The sequence below is a fragment of the Enoplosus armatus genome, chromosome 10, assembly GCF_043641665.1.
Source record: "Enoplosus armatus isolate fEnoArm2 chromosome 10, fEnoArm2.hap1, whole genome shotgun sequence".
NCBI classification, from domain to species: Eukaryota; Metazoa; Chordata; class Actinopteri; order Centrarchiformes; family Enoplosidae; genus Enoplosus; species Enoplosus armatus.
Window position 1 is genome coordinate 13,239,517 of NC_092189.1, and position 23,761 is coordinate 13,263,277.

At 41.1% G+C, this 23,761-nt stretch overlaps 1 protein-coding gene across 1 annotated transcript in view; it reads right to left on the minus strand.

Moving 5' to 3' along the window:
• The window catches only part of pcdh11 (protocadherin 11), a 116,053-nt gene that overhangs the window by 89,159 nt on the left and 3,133 nt on the right, over positions 1 to 23,761 (minus strand). The window contains exon 2 of the mRNA XM_070913923.1: positions 17,883 to 20,346. Coding sequence (XP_070770024.1) covers positions 17,883 to 20,346 — 2,464 coding nt within the window. The remainder of the gene's footprint in view (positions 1 to 17,882; positions 20,347 to 23,761) is intronic.

Consider the following 23,761-nt stretch of genomic DNA (forward strand, 5'->3'; position numbering starts at 1 on the left):
ATAGGATTCATGAACTGAAAACAGATGTTATCCAAATCTATGCTGGCTTGTTTGCTTTGTTGCCAGGCAACGCACCTCACCTTGGGTTAAAACATGCATAGTAAATTTGTAAGACGGGCTCAGGCAGTCCCAAGGTGTAATTACACTTCTGTAGTCTATTTGTTGGAGTTCTGCCTATAGATCAAGTCACCAGGTTCACTACCAAGACCACAGACAAGCTAATTCACTCACGACTCGGTGGTCGCTATTTGGCTCAGGCCTGAACCTGCAATTAGGGCTCCATTCCACCTAAACAGGGAATCAGGTGTCTTGGAACCAATTTTTCTTCCACTGCCAGCATATAGATGTTTTTTTTTTTTCCAACTTAAAAAATGTAAAATAAGCTCTCCCGGATAATGTCTACGCTTTGTCATTCACGTTTAGAATCCAAACCGCCTACAGTACTGTAGCTCCAGAGTAGCTTGAGGAAAGCTGTGGGGCTGTCAGACTGTCGATGGCAACGCTCTCGCTATCTTGTAACAGTCAAAGTCGCCCATGCGAGAGAGATGAAGACAGCCACCTTACTTAACACACACAAACACACACACACGTACATACAAATGCACAAATGTGCATCACGAAAACGCCTTAGGGCTGCAGACACGAGTAGTGTATCATCAAAAGTTCATTGAATCACTGTAATCTTGGGCTAAATCTCTTCACTTGACGGATTAACTGGAATATCAACGAACACAATGAAATATAACTAAACAGGGCTGATGAGGAGCTGCGATAGTGACTATGTATCCAGAGAGAGAGATAGAGAGACAGAAAGGGAGGGAATAGGATCTGCTTCTTGCTCCCACTATTCCCCTCAAGGCAACGTCAGGATAAATCTTCTAAGGGATTATCCCAGCTACACAATGTTCTCTGTTCTGCCCATTGTATGCCTCTTTAAGCACAATTGATAAATTAGTTATTTATATTGTGGATGGGTGAAAGTCAAACACTGGATTTTCTTTTGATTCGTCTGGTTTGGGAAGCATTGCGAACAATGGGCTGCGTGTGTTCTTCCCGTTGCCAGAATCCACTGAGAACACATTCATGAATCTGTATAAAATTACAAATTGGAGTGGGGAAACTTTAGCATGCCAGGAGGTTGGCTGTTTTTTTGTTATTACCTAATTGTACCTTGCAGATATGGTTTTCAAGTACAGAAACTTTAGCTGTGTCTCCAAGCTAAAGAAAAGGCACTGAGCCAGCAGGAGTTAGACAATACTATGCAGTTGAGATGCTCTGCTACCCTAATTTCAGTTCGCCTGCCAGCTCAATAGGGGCCCAAATCAGTCTTAAATGAGTTACACATGGGATCAGATATCTCTGTGGGAACCCTTCTGCTTTTAATTTAAGGTAAACTAATAGCTTCATTTATTTGTAATTAGAAAAAAAAAATAATATCCTGCTTTAAAACTGTATCAGGCTCTCCACTTTCTACTGGCAGCTCACTCTCCAATAGTTCATGAATTTTAATTCATTTCAGTGGTTAGGCCAATCCCCCTGTTGTATGAAGCGACAGAGAGTTTTAGTCAAATTGAATTACCCTCTCTGTGTTTCACTGGTCTCACCCCCTACCGTCCTCATTTCCCTCATTTCCTTCATTCTCCTCCTCTTCTCTTTCCTTTCATTTTACCCTTCCTCTGCTTCCTTATTTTACCCATCCCTTACAACTTCCTTATTTTCTTCATAGACTGCCTCTAGACAGCAGTAAGTTGTATGTCTGTGTTTTAACTCTGGTTGCCCCTAGCACATGTAAATGACTTTGGTACTTGATGTTTGAAGAGAAAAGATGAAGAAAAAAATCCCTAAGTGCAAAATCAAACAGATAAGAGGCAGGAATTTTCACTTTGCTGGGGAATGTGTGTCTTGACATGCAATGCCTTTTATGTTTTCCTTTAAAGCAGTCAAGGACAGTTAGTTTTGGAGGCATTCTAATCCTGAATGTTAAGGATACATTTATGGGTTTCCATTTCTGCGACATCAAGTCTTTTTTATGACAAATCTTATAGAAGTAGAACAGACATTGCTATATCTTTCACCCTAAACCAACCTGATGTGTACAGGTTGGCCCTTGTGTTATCACCCAGTCCCATATGTGTGGCCCTGAACTCTGGAAATATTCTACAGAGCGATCATACATACATAAGCAACTAGTCAAAGTCATATAATAAAAATCTGCTAGAGAGGAAATATCTCACATGCCAGGAAGTTGGTTGCTCAATGTGTTTGAGGCTATAAGGCCGTATGACCCACATTACACCAAGTCATTCAAATGACCTCTAAGGTGTTATCTCCAAAAGGCAAACATGGCAGCATTACTGCCCCCTCCTCCTTGCCAAGGATGCCAGAAAATATCTGACTTTGCAAAGATCCACTCTCGCTGCATCTGCAAATTCACATTTTCAAGGTCAAATGTTGTATCTAGAATGTGGAAGATAATGGTGTTACAATAAATTATGGGAATACATCTCTTGCACAGTTATAAGCCAAATAAATCGATGGTTGAACAGACCTCAGTGATAAAAGTAGGGACAACCCAGCACGTCTGGTGTGAATGGTACGGACAGAGTTAAGGTTAAAGGTGCAGTGAGAATAAGATTAACATTTAGACACTGAAATCTACAAGGTGGAGAGGTTAGGGTCTTGTAATCTGTTCTTAACTTTTGGTGTGGAGCACTTTGTCCTTCTCTGACCTGGATCATCAACAGTAAACCCATTAGAAAGAGAACACCAGATGACAAATACCCCAGGATCATGCTGAGTATTCATCTGCCACATTTGTCTGAGTGACAAAGCATTTCCTGCTGACAGGGAGGGTCATCTTACAGGGTTACCATGCATGTGGCCAACGGATATGTGCTGTACATAACTCAAAATCAGCTCTCTTGATCTCATTGACCATGTCCATCATCTATTAGGGTGGAAAGAATGGCCATCCATGGACACATCCATCCAATGAATCCCGCAGAGGTTTAATTGACATTGTCTGGAGGAAGACACCGACCTCCATTTCTTCCCAGCGTGTGTCTAAGCCCTGAGACAAGCGATTGTACATTGACAAGAGAATAAAGCTCCATAACTTAACCAGAGAGACTGGACACCCCTGGCAATCTCTTTGTTGTGTCTAAAAATAGTGGGTCCCAATGGTCCCTCTTGGAAAAAGCAGAGGCACACTTCATTATTTCATTATATCCCCCCACTCTGATTTACATGCACACCAGAGGAAGAGTAATTTTTATCTGAGCGTCATGGCTGTGGCGAGGAGCTGTGCGCTGATCCCCAGCAGAATCGCAAGACACAAAAAAACAAGCCAGAGATCCACTCAGTGCATCCCACCCTCAAGAGGCAGACATGATCTCATGTTATCCGTGTTTCCCCCGAAGCATTAAGGCATGTATGCATCATGTCAATGAGACCTGGACTAGGAAACTCAGCCTTTTTAGTCACCATGTTAAATAATGTATCAAGGAGCCGAATGGAGTTTAACTTGAGACGATTCAGTGTTGCATCATCTTTTCTGATGCACTCAGCTTCATTCACTTGATGTTTTATTTTCCCTATATGTGAAGCATAGATAAGTACTTGGATGTATTTGCATACTCCCTGAGAAACTATGCATATTTCTTTATTCATCTTATTGCACTGACTCACTGACATGCATTACTGCGCACTTCCATTGATAGTTGCCATTGAACTATTTGTGACCTCAGTGACTCTCCCTTTGTGCAGTCAGCACCCATAGCGAGTACAGAGCAATATTGGACACATGAGTAGCAGCATACTGTGCACTATTAATTGATTACACTGTATATCATATTGTTGTCCAGTCTAAAACAAATGAGGCCAACTGAAAAAACATTGAGTCTTGTGGCTCACATGTACAAGAAATGATTGCATCCAGGAAATAATGTGTAGGAAGAAAAACACTTGGATAAAACATTTGTGGAGTTGAACTTTGATTGGTTACCAGAAATCTAAAGACCTTATGTCATGTAAGGAGGGAATAACATGTTTTCTTGCACCTCCCAGGACAATAGGGTACTAAAAAAATCAAGGACTGTTCTCATATGTGTATTTAATCATCCTGACACTCTTCCCAAACATGTTACCAGTGGACAGTGTTTGCATTGAGGAGGAATCCCACAAAAGACTCCCAAAGGATTTGCAGTCATTGGTCGATGTGAGTCGCTGGGGGGGGGGTCAAACAAATGTGGTGTGTCTGGGTGACCTTAATCACTTCCAGGTTCATCCAGGCTCGGATTTCACTTGTGTGCCTTATTTCAGGTCACTGCCTCAAAGTCAAAGTAGGGCACAGTCATTATCTGAGGGAGCATAACACAATCATCCACACAATACAATAAGGTCGGCACAATTCACTGAAGTGTTGTCCATTACCTCTGGGCCTGAACACATGTGCTCCACCACAAGCAGTGCCTGTCTATATATGTGGAGCATAGGTAATATATGTAGTGAATTTGTCTGTAATACATGTGCAATTCTCCTGGATGCTTGGTTCTTTCTCTTTAGTTGAAAACAGAAAATGTAACCCCGCTCACAGCAAAACACAGGCAGAGAAAAAGTGATTTGGAGAGAACATAGGGAAGATTCCAGAGTATAGTCTGTGTACACGGGCTCTTATAAATAGAAGGAGAAAAAAAGAAAACAAGGTGATTATGGGCAAATGAGATTGAGGCGTTCTCTTCAACTATTTTAATTGCATTATCACATTATTTAGTGGAGAGGAAGATCTTAAACCACAATGATTGTGAATGCGGAACGATCTTTGTCTCACAGGGTTTACAGTTTCTCGACTATCTTTTACAAGTAAAACCTAAAGGGAGAAACTGTAAAGGAAGTGAGTTCTTTTTAAAAGAAATCATAACCAAGACATAACTGCAAAGGGGTGTTAAAAAAAGGTGCGTCTCAAGGGGTGTGTGAAAAGCACCACTTCCCCTCAGAATTCATGGCGCAGCATGACGTGAGGCCATATCACTTCATAATGAATGTCTGACCAGTCAAGCAACAGAGACCTCTGCAACAAAAATGACATGTAATAATCTGTCTGACTGATCTTGGGAATGAGTTGCTGCTCTTTTTGAAGACTGCATGCGCATAAATTCTTTATGACCATCAGTGAATATCACACGCATTATTTAAGAAGACTCTTCAAAATATCCCTGATTCTATTATCCTTTCATGTTCCAGGCTCTCACTATCCTTCCACTTTATTGTGGAATATGATCCCAGGAACTACAACTATATTTTACATTACTACCTACTGTATATTAAAAGCAATGTGTTATTCAGGTAAAGGAAAGCAGGGCTGCGTCTGATGGAGATAAGTGATTAGGTCAAAACCTTGTTAAAGGCTTAGAGATGTTTGCTTTTGTTTGCTAGTGCAAGTTAATGCTGTGGCTGTGACTCAAAGAGCCAATAGTGTCCTAACATTGGTACAGGTAAAGATCCATTAGAATGAGCTGTACAATGTGTTTTACCACTGACTGGCATTAGCTTTTTGTGGTTCACCATCCATTATTCTCTGCTAATGTCTCTATGCATACCTCCTTGCTGATATGCAACCAGTTTTCATACATATCTCAAGCCCATGACATGCAGTGTATTTCTATTATAAGGAAGCACTTACATAGCGCCACACTGATGACAAGAAAAATTGTAATTACTGCATTAATCATAGCAAGTATGACACAAAGATATCAAGCTCTGGATGTAGTTCCAATTATAACGTATAACGTTCGCGGGTCTCATGCAAACTGCTTCGAATGTAATCAGATATTCACATTTCCCTCAAATGCTTGTTTCAGAGGTTTTTCTTTTTCCAGGCATTCCCTTTGAACCCTTTTGCTTGTCACTGGATGAAGTGCGAGCACAGAAAGGAAATCAGCATGTTATTGTGTATGTGTAGATTAACTTCACACTGTGTACATGTTTGAGCAGGATGCATTTGGGGGCCTCTGCTTGTCTTTTCTGTTTCTGCCCCAGATTGAGCCTGACAGCTACATATGATACCCTGTTATAGAACACAACTGCACAGACAAAAGAAAGAAGGAAAAGCACCAAATGCTTCGGTTAAACATTCCCTCCATACGTGCAAATCTTTCCACAGTCATCCTTCTTTTGTTATGCCAGGCTCTAATTAGTTAATGGGTTGATCTCATTAGACAAATGCTTTTGTTGCAGGTGTCCGGTCCGAGCTGACAAGATTGCCAGAAGCATAAGGTTAGAGAGGTGGGCTTAGGAAACCAATATAAACGACTTAGTGGCTTACATGCTTACAACTGCATGCGATCAGAGGTATTGCATTGCCACAGTTGCTAAAAGACATAATACTGCATCTTGTAGTTATTACAGTGAAATGATACGCAATCAACACTAGCAAAAAAGAGCTGTCATCTATTGTGATTTCCAACATGGCCAATACCATGTGCTAATCAAGAGAAACTGTCTTTCATTCTTCCTTCCTTTCTTTCTTTACAACATTGAGGAGAGGGGGCTTGCCTCTGTCGGTAGTCATTAGAGGTCAGCACACTCACTGTTCAGCCCTGAAGTGTTACAATTACCCTGGAGTAGATTTCCGGGTTCATAGTGTGTGTGTCATCCCATTGAGGAACAGGCAGCTTCAAACACAAGTACTTATGGAGATATCACTCATGGGAAGTCTTCTCAAGGCTGGATATGGTATGTCCACTGCGCCCAGAACAGGGGGTGTTTGAAATGCAGTGATTAGCGCAGTGTCCAGTTAATTTTAACAGGGTTTGCAATGGGACTAATCAGGAATTAAGAGTCGGCATCTACTTTAAACCGCCTTCTTTACGCATTTGTGGGGGGATACTGTCAGGGTGGAAAAAGGCAATTGTCTGCGGTTTCCCGATTATCCCCTGCAAAAGCCTATAATCTGGCTGAAAGTACTTAAAGAGTCAAGCAGCAAAATAAACAACATTGATTATCATCCCACTGTTCTTTTTTTTTTTTTTTTTTCGAAGTGGACCATACAGAGAGGGAGGGGGGTTGGAGGCTAAGGTTGCGCCTTCCCCCGTCAGCGCCATCTGCTTGGGCAAATGTTAAGGCAGGCTAAATACCCCCTGAGTCCTCTGTTCAAACCAGATTATCAGCTATTCTAAGGAGGCGGACGAGCGTCTTATCATCTCCCAATCTCTTTTACAAAAGCAAATCAAGAATTCTGTACGAGGATTACCAGGATTAAGGAGGACACAGACATGGCCCTCCTTGGACAATGTCTTAAATCGCTGCCTTTCAATCTGGCTACCTTCAGCTAGCAAACATGCAATGACTGCATCCTGTCATGACATTGTCCTTAACACCGGTTACTTCACTTGAGCTAAAATATCACTTTCAGGAATGGTTAGGGTTAGGGTTTTGTATGTATATGGTATATGGTTACCATGTCGCCACGCAATACATCTAGTACAGCACAACAGTGAGTGTTCAAATGCATTCATTTTTGACTGTTAGAAATGGAACTAATTTAGTCATAGAGCTCAGTTATAGTTCAGAAAATAGCCTCTGCTTTACACAACATTGACAGCATCACATAGTGTTGAACAATGACCCACAGTGGGATGTGGCTCGGTTTAAAAAACTGCATTTATTAGCCCCAACAGCATGATAGATTGCTGGACAGGTTTTCCACTGAATGCTTCAAAGAGGATAAAATGAGGAACAAATTTCAATGCAAACAACGTCTATGTGGCTGTAGCTTAGTTGCGGATATCCACAGAATGCAAATGCACCACCAGTGACCTGGTAGCTATAATGATAAATAAATGTTACCTTCTCTTTACTATTTTTGTTTTTGTGTTCGGGGTGGGGGGATTAGTGTTAAATCTACATGGGCAAAACTACGGTTGAAACCATGTGATTACTTCAAAGAGGGGTGGGGAGAGGGAAATAGGGAGAGTGGGTGTCTCCTAAAGAATGCTTGTAAAGCTCACTTATCCCTTGTGTAACAACTGGACTAACATATATTCAACAAAACAATCAAGCGCTGACAAATTCATGCCAAAGCACCAGCATCTCAAAACATTTTGCGCGGCTGTCAGTCGTGAGGGCATTATTAATCCTACACGAACAAGCAAGGTGGATTTCTCTACCTGGGATATTTTAGGGAAGACAGAGGCACGCTAACAGCCTCGCAGGCACACCAGCAAACCATATGCTCCTTGCACACTATCAGCAACTACTGTTTTAGATCACACTTTTAACAAGGAACAAACAATTGTACAAGCAATCGATGTTCCTCAGATCCCCGCTCCACAGTCACACCTCGTTTAATCAACAGAATTGTTTTCAATGAAAACAATCTCCGGGCTGTAGAGCTACTCAGTGTCTCAGAAAGAACCACTCGGCGGGCTTCCACACTGATTTGATTGTTGCACACACAAAGGTAGCTAGACCACCGCAGCTATGGGGGATGATTGAATTATTCAGTTTGGCAGAGATTTGGCAGCAATTGTGTGGAGTGTTGCCTTGAGTGGAGTGCAACAGAAAGACAGCATCTTCTTGTTTCCTGCACCACTGCACAACACATGCATAAATAGCCCCTACTTAGACAGTCAGCATCGCTTCAGGACAACTTCACGTCATACCCTGAACATGCTTGCTGCTTGGCTAATTGACCTACACCTCCCCATAGACACCCCTAACATTAAATGATACATTTAAAGCATTTATACTATTTATATTTGAACATTTAAAAGAGGCATGGTTTTTAGACAAAGTACAAAATCCCACAATACAAGTTCCATGTTTAAGGTGCCTTCATGTATCTGATTTCACCACTAAAAACATACAGATGTGTTACAGTTTTATGAAGGCATGAGTGGCTGCCAAAATCACCATAGTCGAATTCACAACTTGTAAAGAGGGAGAAACAAATCCATACAGACTTTCAATCACTGATTTCATACACGTTCAGGGAAATGTCATAAAACACCCACAGTGGTGCTCAGATTACTCAATGCACATTGCTTTTAAAAAGTTAGCTGAGACAGCAACTGCAGCGATCTTTCATTTTAAACAATCTGTAATCTTGAATCGTCATTCTATACTGTCTGCAGCGGATGACTGTGATTGCAGCGGTGAATGTGAGTGACTTGAAAAATCAATGTAATGTGAAGGAAAAAATGGAGTTTGCCATCTCGATAGCTCCTTCGCAATGTTATCCACATGAATAACAAATATGTTCCAGTTTTATGTTACATTTATCAGAGGGAAAGAATTGATAACAGGAGTGCTGTACTGATCACAAGGATTGCATTTTCAAGGTTGTGGAAAGTCACTGGGCAAACTTTATGTGATGCTTCTGATTCATCTTGGAGCTTATTATTCATAACTGATAACAAACATGTATTCTTGATTACTGCAGTGCATCTAAAGGTTTTATATTACAGGAAACTGCCTCATACAACAAGCTTTACAGAGGAAACCCTGCCAAATAAAGAAATCATAAAAAAAAGAAAAACATACAATTAATGAAGACCATATGGATAGCCGCACCACCACAGCACAAAGAATTGCTGCGTGTGTCTTTGTAAGTTTGTCTGTATATGTTGCTCCATCTGCAAACATATGATTGCATTAAATGTAATCAACCGTACTACATATACCTAGCTTCCTGGCCTATTAGATGAAATTGAATACTTCGTCCTCATAAATCATGAATCAATATGTCAGCAAAGAAACTCTGGAAACACCTCCCTCAGTGTCATACAGTAACACAGCCATGGGACAACCTTTAAAATGACATTTTATGGATGATAAAAATCACTGGGAATGCACTTAATGTGAGCTGACCAAAATCACAAGCACACGCTGAGGCCCGTAACAATTGTGAGAACAAAATGGTCCAAAGACATACCAAAGACATTTTCTGATATAAACCAGACCGGCAACTCCTGCTTACACTACATCTGTTTCCTTTCCTCTCATCCCTTCTTTCTCACCTTTGACTTTGCAATCCGAAGCGGAAGAGAAATCCATTTATCGCCTACCCTGTCTTCACGCACACATGTTAAGACTCATTAATGCTGTGGCTTTGTTGGAGTTTATTTTAATTTATTTGTGGCTCATTTGAAAACATTTCATTACCTAATTATGCATAACAGGAAAAATCAAATCATAATTTATCTAGCTCAAAGAGATACAACTACCCTATGATCTACCCAAGCTGTGTTTTCTTCAAGTAAGAAGGAGGCATTTAGCAGGTTTACATTTATCTATTAATAGAAAGCTGACATTTATCCACTCTCTATATGAGAATGTTCTACTTGAGTGTGCACCATTTCCTCAAATCGCCAAGGACACTTTTCCCGGGGGAACTGATTAGCTCTTTCTCAGTTTTAAAATGTGAAGTAACTTTGATAAGCAATTAAACATTTTCTGTTGTCTCTACTCTGGCTTTGTTTTATGCCTTTCAAGTCTGTATTTTTGGATCAAATCCGCATAAACACTGCATAACACAATGTTACAGTGGTGGTTATTGTACCCTCTAGCATCAATCTTCCTCTCAGATGTGTAAAACCCTGTGTTTGTGCACTACTGTACGTCATAATAGCAGGGTTATCATTATCAAATGATCATTATCAGCTCTCATGGAGAAGAAACCAAAAAAAAAAAAAAAACGTTCCATTGTTCCAAAAAAAGCTTCTGTTCTGCTGTTTTCTGTCTGTGCACTTCAAAGGATGTGCTCCCACCAAATTTCCATAACTTTTTATCTGTAATCTGTTCCTAATGAGCGATGTATATCTAAACCATTTCTTCCTTTCTTTCTCCCAGTCAAGTGCTACATTATTGCAAAATGTGGAAGAAAAGGAGATATAGGCAGTTTTTCTATGGCTGAAATGGGCCAATTAATGGTGTCCAAACCAACACAGCCACACATACTTCCACAGGCCACAGCCTGTTTGACATGTACTACATCCTACTGGCTAACTGTATGTCAGAAAAACAAATGATTATTCTACAACGTGTTTTGCCTCATTTTAGTCTCACTGTTCTCACGAAGCAGATGCAGTATAGTGTGCAGAAAACTGAACTGACTGAGTGATGCAGACTAATATTGAATGCTCAAAGCAATGAATAAGAAGAGTCGTCAAAATATGCAATACGATGCAAAAGACTTTAATAAAGTTCAGAAGCGCACACATACATAAACAAAACATTTACAGTTTTCTCCACACTGGCAAATCAAAGTCAATTACAAAGATCATGTAAGGTGCATATTGTACTTCACATTGAATAAAAGTGAGGTTGTCTCTCTCCCTTACAAGGACAAAAGCTCTCCCCATGTATAAGTATTTTTTTTTTCTTTTCCCCAAAAAATCAGGCAAATCTAATCATTACACAGTGCTAGGATGCTATGTATATGTCATACTGTGGCTCCTACGCAGTAGTGAATACATTTGATACCATAATTACATGAATATACCTCCTTCAATAATAACAACCTGCCTCCGAAAGAGGTAACACACATAAAATTAAAAGCTTTAAAATAGACATAGTCTGTAGAACCACGACCTATTAAGACTGGGATGAAATCAAAAAGGCTTCCGGTCCGTGCAATAATTTAATTTAATTATACATAGTCTCTCACAAGAGGGGAAACAGCCTCTGGTCCAGTCCATCTGTACATTTCCAATTGAATACACAGGCTATGTCCATTTTAATGACTCTAACTCTATGGTCATATGTAAGTACTGTAGGTGCCTTTTAGGCCTTACCTATCAAAGCAGTCTTCAGCTTACCAATTAACAGGACTATTGAACAACAATGCTGCTAACCCATCAAGCCAGTTACAGGTGTATACTGTAGAAATTATTCTATTCAGGACGTACTGTACCATAATGATTCTATAGGTGTAGAGATAGTAGAAGCAAAATGATGCTCTGAATAAAATACGTAGGACGTAGTAAGTGCACCGTAGTGGATTTTCTGTCAAATGTTAACTTATTGCTGTTTTTCAACTGAAGCCTGGATTACCTTTTCATTTTGGTGTTCAAAGTTCTTCTCATCAGAAAATTTCTTTTGTCAGTGTAAATAAGTGCACAAAGTCAAGTCATTTTTGCTTAAGCCCGCCAACTCATATTAAAGACTGCCTGAGGATTATTATTCTCTTTTTTTACCATCTGGAGTCATTTTAATGTGGATCTCACAGGTTAAATCACTTCCGAATAGAAAGCAACACACAAAAGGTTAGGCTTAGTGCTCTTCAAATCTGCCCTACATAAACAGCTTTTGATTATAACCCCAGCAGTTAGTCCCCTGTGATTGTGGCTTAGCTCAAAGTATTAAACTTGTCCTACCATTCCTCCCAGTGTAATAACAGCATGGCGATCTGTAGCACAGTTGTAAAGCACAACAGATGTGGTCGTATTGTGGGTCCATGCATATTTCTGTAACATTAGCCACACTCTTCACTAGCAATGCTATCAGTGGCATCAAAAGTGGGACAGAAAGAGGCGAAAGTTGACAGAAAAGGTACACTGTGATGTGGGCTCAATACTAATGTAAGCCTACGGGTTTGTAGACCTTGCAGCATAAAAACACATTATAAGTCATTAGTTCCATGAGCAAGCCCAGATAGAGCAACGTCAAATAATACAAAAATCAGAAAGTAAGAAAATAAAATGGCCACCAGGCAGTTTTGAAAACAAGGCAAAGAAATGGAATCAATAAATATAAACACCATCAACTCTGTGATAGATATACATACATACATATAAACATACTTTACAGATCTATTGACTGTATTTGACACCTATTTTACAGAGTGGGTGCTGGAGTGGGACATTTTTCGAGGAGGGTTCAGGGCATACAGTATCATCCTCACTGACACAGGTAAGTAATAGCATAGGACTCAATAAAGCATTTCAAACTTCCAACAGATTCACAGGAGGAGCTTTGTCAAGATTCAGGCAGGCAACATGAAGCGTCTCTCTTTTTCTGAGAATTTTTTCCCCCCTCCAAGTTCATCTTTTCTCCCGATTGTATGAAGAGGTGGAGTTTGAGGCTGTAGAGACAGTAAAGTACTTGTTTCACCTCTTCAGTTCTCGCCTTCCTTCTTTCCTCCCTCTGCCCTCTCTCTCTCTTTTCTCTCTTTTTCTCTCTTTAGGTAGTGGGAGCTAGAGATTGATTTTAATCCTGTGGGAGCGAGCTGTACCTGTGCCACAGAGTGTGCCATAGTGTGGTGGTTTCAGTGCCGTCTCCTGAAATATAGAGAGACAGACAGATATAGGGAGATTGTAGTTACAATATCATCGAGCTCTGAGCAGCCTAAGCTGTAGCCTTATCAGTGCGAGGCTACACTGAACACTGAATAAAAAATCTCAGAAGAGAGTGTGGAAGATAAAAAAAAAAGCATTCTTCAAGGCACGGCTGGCAATCAAGTCATTATCTTGTCAGGTTTCCTTGAAGAATGCTACAAGTGTCACAAGCTTGTGCATTTTTCCTGTACTTATCAGAGCATGCAATCTTATCCAATTATCACTCCCAATTTGTCTTTTTGTCTCCCACCACACTAGTGCAGCACTCTTCATTTCCCCTCAAAAAGCCATTTGGATCAATTTAGGCCCACTCTTTCTTTCGAACCCTTGCCAGTGGGTCCTCTGATATGTACAGAATATGACATTTTGCTGTTCCTAAGAAGGTTAGCAACACATCTGCCAATATCTGAATCAGTAAGAATCTGACCTGATAGTGCTTACATCAGCAAGGCACAGTGATTACAGATGCAATGACTCAACAGAAATAAAAAACAAAAACAAAAAAAACAAAACAAAAATGATATTAAAATAAAATAAAGCCATAATCAGTCGCTAGGATGTAATACTGGCATCTGATCTGATTAACAAGCTTAGTTAGCCTTTTAAAATCATGGCTGCCACCCCTGGCTGTGCACCCACTATGAGTCAGCACAAGCGTTTTGTCATCAGACCATGGGTGGCTTGTGTGAAAGGTCCATACCTTCACCCACACAAATAAATGGCGATATGCAAAAATTTTGCTCACTGCTGCCCTCGTTATCCAATGCATTTATAATATGATCTTTTTCATGAAAATAATACCATAAATTGCATTATAAATGAGGCATAACAGCAACACTTACGGTCTAGGGGGTATTTAATCAAACTGTAATGTATGCATATGTGATACTCCTAAAACACTAACAATAGCCTCTCCTATATTGAGTCATGGGAGGTTAGTGTCATTAAGCAGTGACCCCACATGCTCCGTGGCCCCAGAATTATGAGCCAAACAAGAGAATGTATTAGCCTTTTCATACCCTGCATATTCATTGTGATGTCTGAGATCACTCAAGCAGGGTGGTACTCATTTGATCTGCCTCCGCTAAAGCACATACTCTCACAAGAGCTCCTCATCACTGGAGGCAGATTGACCTCTAATATCACAGGGTAGGGGTTAAAAGAAAATGATGAGATGCGTAAAAACTGAGAAGAGAAGGGAGGGGAGGGAGGAGGTTTGCATTTGCAAATGCGGCTCTCGCTGTATAATGAAGCCATATGGTGGCACAAATCTGTAGTCTCTGAAGTATTTTTTACAAGCTTTACTCTTTATCAGCTACATCTGTAAACTCCCTGAAAACATTTTGGTGACCTTAAACCATAATCATCTCCTGTGTGCCCTCCCCATTGTTATTCCACGGGTGGGCTTTTTGTCTTTGCTTTATTTTCAGCTGCTTTAGGTGTGTGGGAGTGTGTGGGGCAATGAGAGATCACTGTAAAGGCACTAAAGCACCATCTGTCACTTTGATGAACAAAAAGGAAAAACACGACAACCTGCCTGTGATCTGTGAGCTTTTGGACTTCTGGCATTAGATTTAGGCTCAAGAGAGACTGGATAGATGGCAATGACAGACCAAATGCAGCTTTTGTTTTAACCAGCCACACTTGTAATGATCTCTTCAAAATCTAGGAGTGCTAAAATATTCTCTCTTTTTTTTTTTTACCTCCGCAGATAAAAGCAACAACCACATAAGTGTCCTTCAGACTTTGAAAATAGATTTTCTTTAAAGACGCACAAAGATTAAATCGAGCAGAGATGAAATTATAATGGGGCTTCAACAAACAGGACAGCTGGTCATCTATTGTCACATCACTTCGGATCCTGAGAATGTGACTCACCCAGGGATGGTACATGGCATCACTGATTATTTTAAAGGACGGCTGTCTTTTTTCTTTTTTCTTATCAGCCTCATTCGAAACCTAATTACAGTGATTTTAATCATACTGTATTACGAGTGATTAACCCTTTAGTGCATTTAATTAACCTTTGCAGCCACCTATTCTCATCAGGCAAAGCGTCATGCTATTTTTTTCCATGACACAGGCTTTAAATAAGCACACTTAAAACTGGGGGGAAATCTAATGTCTAAAGTGGGAGGCATCACTTGTCAATTGCTTAAGGGGACAGAAAAATTGTGATGTATTATCAGGTTAAAATCTCTGAAGATATGGTTGGTGAGTAGAACCAATGAGGACAGATTTTTCTTGACAATATTTAAATTCTGGGAGTATGTGACACCAGAATATGGGTATATTATAGAGATTAAACCTGACCTCTCTTAGAGAAATGAGTAAATATACCTTAGAAATAATGTGATACAAACAGAGCCTGAAGATTTGGGAGGACATTTACTAATCATATATTCATTGATTTTAAATTAGTCAGACAAAAATACTCCACTCTGATCAGCAACATAAGTAAAAATCAATTTAAATCCTTGATGCATAAAATTCATGACGGATAATAATCCAGAATTGTAGAACACAGACTGAATATTTCTGCATATTTCAGGGCATTCACTACCGGTAAGATGGGAAAATCATCCTGACAACTTGTCAGTGTGTCGTATAAACACATTATGAATTAAATCTTTGGTACCAAGGGCATGTAGTAGGCTTATGTATAATGTACCGTGGCAGAGCATAGCTTTTAACCAGGGTCTCAAATAAAAGGTGGATGAAAGGAATGACTATCAACTCTGTGTGGGTGTCTTCATAAATTATCCTAAGCACAATACTTCACGGGATCAACACTCATTTACCAAAACTATGCCATAAGGAATTTTACACTTGCTAGATGTCACACAGATGCGTACTGGGAGCGAAAAAGGCAGAAATGAACCAAAGATCTGAAAACTGTGTGCAATATGAGGCTAGACACAAACAAAAGCAAGCACCTCATCAAACAAAATCAATTATTGATGCAATATCATGAAATTGACCCAGAATTGGGTGAATGGCAGTTGTGATAATTATGATCAAAAAACAAACGAAAATGAAAGCCAACCAAGCAACAGCCAAACCCTCGAACCTTAAAAGAAACAAAATGAAAAAAAAATGAAAATGGTTGAAAAAGCCAGCAAATTCAACTGGATGTTTGACACTGAGTGAATGTTATACACACATATCAGTGAATGAATAAAATGCTACTCCGTGCACAGACGACCCAGCCTTAATTAGTTCCATTGTGCTGGTGATAGCAGGTAAAATATCAACATGTACATACTCTTGTATTAGGGATAAAAGGATAACATTCTTCAATGTCCTCCCTAACACAAACTACAACACTACACAGCGGCAAACCTCTGTTGTGATGTCATTACATCCTCTCCTATGTGAGCTAATTAAAAGAATGTAAAGAATATGTATCTACATATGCCATTTATAACAATAATTGGGGTCATTAAAGTAGAGCATTTATGGGCTAAATGCAATGTTGGCCTGGCAAGCTTTTTTATGGACTACTGCTCCCTTGGTGTTTAAGTATATTGGTCTCAAGGCTCTGCGTCACCTTGATCCCTGTGACCCCCTCCCCCGCCCCAAGCAGTACTCAGTCTTCCCCATAGCGCTCGACTCTGGCTGTCAGCACTAAGCAAGGCCACCTCTCCTTACCTCTGATTTACATTTATTTCCCTCGCCAGCTTTTATTTATTGGGGCACTTCGCATTTGGCACATATCTCTTAGGGAATCATAAGCCCTTTGCTGTACCTTGGCATTCAAATGAGCTTCTCTCCCACAAAGCCTCACTGGCACAGTTAAGGCAGCACTTAATATTTTGAGGACAAAAGCCACAAAAAGTGGGATTATTTATCAAATTGTTTTAGCACGTCAAAAGAATTTTTTTTTTGTTGTGCTATTACCTTCACACTTTTTGCCCAAATGAATACTTGATGAATTGTCACTCTGGCTGCCATATTTATTTTTTGCTCGCCTTGTTTAAACATGTCAGTCAAATATATTAGCACACAGCAACATTCGCCCTTGACCTCAAATACATCAGTAGAGAGTTCAATCATTGCCGTCTATCCCAAGCTCCTCTAAATCAGGCTACATTGCCACCAACCACTCACACTGATGTTTAAAATAGCTAGCCATCATAATTGCACTGCTGCCATTACTCAAGCTTTTGAATATGAAATTAACCTGCACATGTATTTTTGTAAATGATTATGCAATTATGGTTGCTTATGAAGGAGGGTGAATACATGAATTAATAACAGTACAATCAGTGCAGTGAAAGGTTTGCTGTATTAATTGCGACAAATGTTTTATTCTTTAGTTTCATCGCAAGTCTCATTTTTAAGTGCAAATGACATTCATGTAGACATGGTCATGGTCTGTGTGGGGAAATCCCCTGGCTCCATGCTGCCACCCTCCCTCTTTCACATCACCTACCATGGGACAGCAAGGGGAGTGTGAGTGGGGACTAGTGTGGGTGGGTTTAAAAAGGAAGTCATGAATTACCTGTCGGGTGGTGATTTGCCCCGCAGTCTTGAATCCCCCCTGACAGCTGCACTCTGAGACACTGTACGGGTCGGAGCTAGTCGATGAGCACTTGGAGAGTGAGTCACAGCCCACCACGAACGTGTTGTCCAAGGGGAGCTCCTGGATCACATGGTGTTTCTTTGGGGCCACTGGAGTCTCCGGTTTGATTTGAAATGTAGGCTGAGGGGACGCTGACTTGTAATGCTTGGCTAAATCTGGGCTGTCAGGTTTGAAGGTGGTGGGCGTGGTGGCCCAGTTGTACTTCCCCATGGTTTGTTCCTCTAACTCCACAGGGAGGTCCAGTGTACCATTAACATGCTCATGGGTGGGGTCGTCAGGCTTGGATTCATCAATGGTCACAAAGTTCAGGAGGAGGCTCTTGGGGGATCGCTTCTTTCTCTTCTTCTTCTTCTTGATCTGACGGTTCTCTTGGTTGGGTGACACCCACTCGCCACTCTGCTTGCCCTTCTGTACCACTTTGTGTCTTGGTGTCTGCCGGCAGCGCACCAAGGCAGTCACAAATATCACCAAGATGACAGTCATCGTCCCAGCTATGATAGCTATGACAACAATCACATATCCGTTGGCTTGAGGTGTTACCTCACTGTCCCCTACGTTACGGTCCAAGGGTGTCTCCATACTTTTTCGTAGCTGCTCTTGGATAAAGGTAGCATTTGACACAGTGTCATTGACAAACAAGTGAATAAGTGCGATGGCATGTAATGACTCAGGCTGGCCTAGATCTTTGACCTTGACTACCAGCCTGTGTAGCCCCTGATCAGCTGCCACTATTTTCTCCTGCAGTGTTATGTTACCCGTTGTTTTGTCGATGGCGAAGAGACCTCGAGGGGAGACCCTAGATGTGATGATGATGCTGCTGATAATACTGTACTGCAGCTCAGCATTCATACCTGTGTCATTGTCAATGGCAAACACTCTGGTGACCACAGCGCCAGGGGTGGTGGTGGTTCGCACTAGGTCATAGGAGTAATTGGAGGATGGGATGACGAACACAGGGCGATTGTCGTTCACATCGACTACATTAATAGTGACCTTGGCGTAGGAGGAGCTTGGAGGTTGCCCTCCATCAACTGCCTTGACCATAAATGTGTAGGAGCTTTGCTGCTCCCTATCAAAGGTGATATTGGGTTTGATCACACCAGTTTGAGGGTCGATGATGAAATTATCTTTCCCGTTCAAAATGGACAGGGTTATAACAGCATTATCTCCCGCATCTGCATCCGTCACTGTGATTAAGCCCACAGTTCCATAGAGAGGCAGGTTCTCAGGCACATAGAAGTTGTACTCAGGGTGTGTGAAAGCCGGGCTGTTGTCATTAAGGTCCTGGACGATTAGCCTGACAGTGACATTGCTCTGCAGGGACGTGGAGCCATTGTCCCTCGCTATGACAGTGAATGAGTACCTCTCCTGCTTCTCTCTGTCCAGGCGTTTGCCAACGGAAAGGATTCCTGACCGTCTGTCTATGTTAAACCCATCAGGCGCATCAGGACCAAGAGTATAAATAATCTCAGCATTATGTCCACTGTCTGCGTCAGTGGCACTGATTTTTATTAACTGTGTAGAGGGGTCATTGTTCTCCGGTATGGAAAGTTGGATTTCCGGCTGGGGGAAGATGGGGGCATTGTCGTTCTCATCCTTGATTTTAATTAAAACCATAGCTGAAGTGTTCAAAGGAGGCGTCCCCCTATCCGAGGCCACTATCTTAATTGCATATTCTCGAGTCGTCTCATAATCTAGGGGGGCAGCTGTCTCTAGTAAGAATTGATCATTAAAGACAGGCTTCAACCGAAAGGGAACATCATGGTCAGTGTAGCAAGCCACTTTGCCATAAAGATCTGCATCCTTGTCAGTAACAGTAATTAGGGCTATTTTGGTGTTGAGAGGTGCATTCTCAGACAGCAGAACAGTCCCATTAACCAGGTTGATAATGTAGCGGGTGTCTATGGTGGGAACATTGTCATTAACGTCTGTTACATTAACAATAACTGTGGCTCTGGAGGGGGTGGAGCTGCCATCACTGGCGAGGACGATGAGTTTATGAACAGGAGTTACCTCCCTGTCCAGTGGCTGCTTCACAGTGATCAGTCCTGTAGAACTGTCGATGGCAAAGTGACGTTTGGTTGAGGCAGAGATCTGGTTGCTGAAGGCGAAGTGGATCTGTGCGTTGGAACCCAGATCTGCATCTGTGGCGTGAAGCTGAGCAACTGATGTCCCCATGGGGGCATTCTCTGGTACTGTGACCTCCAGCTCGTTGTCCTTGAAGATGGGACGATTGTCATTGACATCGGAGATGGTGACTTGGAGAATGGCAGTGCTGGACTTGGGAGGGCTGCCTCCATCCTCCACCTTTATCTTCATGACAAAGGTGTCCTTCTGCTCGCGATCCAGGTTCTGCTGAACGATAAGCTGCGGCCACTTGTCACCTTCAGGAGTCTCGATGATGTCTAAGCCAAACTCGCTGACACTCTGCAAAGACAAGACAACATTTTGAGTTACGTTTATTCTGTTTACAACACGTAATACTCAATGTGAATAACACACATTTTTAACAACAATTGTTTGATTATTGTTTTGGTTGTTTCATTTTAGTTTTTCCCATATAGTATGTCCTTTTCCATCACTAACATATTAATACCAAAAGTAAACATAATAACATAATATCACATTTTCACTTGGGTAATAAAGAAAGGTACAGATCACTATAGTGATGTATACTATATTCTGAAGCATCCTTGTGTTTGTTTCCTTTCCGTACGCAGGTTCATTTGTAACCCATCTAAGGATCAGGCTTTTTGGCAGTGATGAATGTCAAGAGCAAATTAAATGGCCCATCTTAAACAAGGTAGCTGGTTCTCAGCTCAGTTGGGTACCCGTAAATCAAAAGCATTTTCAAACACGCTAATCATCAGCTTGTTTGAAACATTACTAATTTCTTACATACACAATAGAATGCAATACATGCCCCAGAAGCACAGCAAATGTCAGTTTATTAACCTTTTAAAAATGTGACCAATTGTTGTAGTAGAACAAGTCCCTGCAGCCCTCCTAGCAACTGCTGCTTGAAGGGATTCATTTACCTCTTTAGCCTCCTCATCAGATTTCTTCTGCCTTCACTAAAATGAGATTTCACTCTACCTTCCTATCTTGTGTCAAGTTAGAATAGAGCAGGCAGCCTTGCAACATTTCAACTTCATATTGGGAGAGAGGCAGCTGGAAATGGAGACACACCAATAAGCTCCCATTTTAAATACACTGCAACACCAGATCACCATAGATTAAGAGAGGGGAGTGAAAAATCCTGCATATTAGAAAGGCTTTTTTCTCAAGAAAGGCTAAATCTAGGCAAAAGTAAAGCCGGAGGAAAATGAAAACAAATGCATAAGTAATCCCCATGAGAAACCGGAGGAACTGGCACTGGCTGTTAAGAGTAATTGCCTTCCACCCCAAAAAATAGCACTAATATTTACACTTTCAGATGGGGTAGGGTAAGGATCCATACATGCTTTCAAATTAGAAGAGAGAGGATGGAAAGGGAGGAAGAGAGAGGGAGAGAGACAAGTGACAGAAAAGGAGAGAAAGAGAGAGTAGGGGGAGGAAATAAGAAGAAGATCAAGCCCATGAATGAGCTGCATGCACATTATGAAACAAAGAAGCCCTTTGAAGCTCTTTCAGTCAGAAGCAGTTTCATGGTAAAACAAGAAAAAGCATCCTCTTTAAAGAGATAAGCTTCATGCTGCACATAATGTTGGAAGAGATTACTCTGTCTAGGCACAGCTATCAAATGAGATTAAGATATATACATTCTCCTCCTTCAAGGAAGGAACATTTCAACCAAATTGTGAGCACAAGAGTCCTCAGTAGGTTTTAAAATCTAAAACTGTCCTTGTGCCAACACAGTGTTGTAGCCGACACAAGGAAACGTGCAGCTGCAGCATGTAAATTATTGTGTACTCTGAAAAACTGCTTGCTGAGGGAATGTTGTCAACATGTCAGTGATTGACAGAACTACTTAAACCAGCAAATGCTGCAGCAATGATCTTTCAGACCTTATTTTGTGATCCTTCTGGCAAGCAAAAGTCATATGGATAAGCATATATGGCATATACAACTATGTGTGGAAATGTAGAGATACTGCCTTATGGATGAACAGTGCTGAATCTTTTTGCACATTGCAGAACTATTTCTGTCATAACTGAAAGGTCCAAGACAACATTCTGGGGGCTCTATTGCTAAGAACTACTCCATCCGCACAAAGCTCCTCAATCCTCAGTTGTTTGAATAGTTCAGAGATTCGGCACAGTAGCTGAGTATCTGCACACTGATATTTGGCAAAGCCTGATGTTAATAGTAGGATGTTGAGTTAGGATGTGTCAAAGGGAATGCTGCACAATGATTTATGAGCCAGCATTTCCTCTATGCTTTTGTCTTGGTTTCACACAATTTTACAACTGACAAGACAGCACTCAGCGCATTTCAATAAGTTGAAGAGAGCTATCTCTCAGGCTGTGCATCCTCCTGAATGCAGAATTAGTCTGGTGGATTGTGATAAGATCTAGGGCAGGCTAAGAAAAGGCCAAATACTAGCATGAATCACTCACTGGAAACCCTAAGGCTGAGCAAGGACGAAGCTTTCTAAATGGCTAAGTGTGCACATTATACCATGCCTCACTCTTTCACCACACATATTGTACAGGTACATGTCTGCTTAAACTTTGAACACTTGCCATCTATTCCACATTATAGGGGCCACAGGTCTCTGCATGGACCAGAGAGGGATCAGGGCACTGTATATGTGAGATGTGTGCGGTACACAATCTAATCAGAGTTGGCTAATTTAAATGAAAATGATTGAGGGACACTGACAGAAGCAGAGGTGGGAAGATGAGGGAAGGATGACTCTGAACCCCGTTCTACAGACAGCACCTCAGATTATCAGTGGATGCATCTTTCAGTCAAGTTGATGACCTTATTAAAACTAAGAGGAGACTGAGATTGGGCTGTGAATATATCAGGAGGACTCCAGTCACGGTGATGCCCAAGGATGGGGCTAACTGGGGAGGGCTATTCATCACAAGCTATAGCACCTCTTTATAATGCTGATAGAAACTCTCTCTCTCGCTCTCTCTCTCTCTTTCATTCATCCCTCATTCTTTCTCTCCATCCCTCATCCACTTTTGCCCCTGGCCATGATCTCATGCATATAATTAAGACAAAAGAAGCTGGGAATTGTTTGTCTCTTTTTGTCAAACGCTAGAAGAGGATAATGTGTCAAAATAGGATGCTAATGAAAACTGGAAATGCTTGACAGTGAGCTCTCTGCCCAAAAGTCCTATTCACTGCCTATAGGCAGCATGCAATGCATTAATCAAATTTTTCTTGCTACTTGGGAAGGGAGCTTGAATAAATTTTGCATCTTCAAATGCAAAGTTAGATTCAGTTTAGGAATAAAATTATTCAAGTTCAGACTTGGAGTACCAGCAAAAAGACCACTCATGCACTCAAAACTCTTAGGTATATTTCAGATAGATGGATTGCAAAACACCCCAAGAAAAACCTAGGTAGGTGGCAAAAGGCTAAGTCTAAGAGCCCTCCAGAATGACCAACCTAAATACAGACACCCACTTCATCATCCAGTTTATCAGTGAGGCATAGCCCAGCCAGCAGCAGAACACTGATCTACATGAAATGACTTGAACAAGACGCCCACCTCAAATGTGTCTGAAGATGTTGACATAGATGCAGCTTGGATTAATGTAGTGTGTGATCCTGCTAAATCATACATCACTGGAATAAGGACAGGGGCTAATGTTTGTGAACTGATTCTGATTCTGCCAAAATCTCAAGCAAAACAAATAGCAGAATAACAGGGTATGTTTCCGTG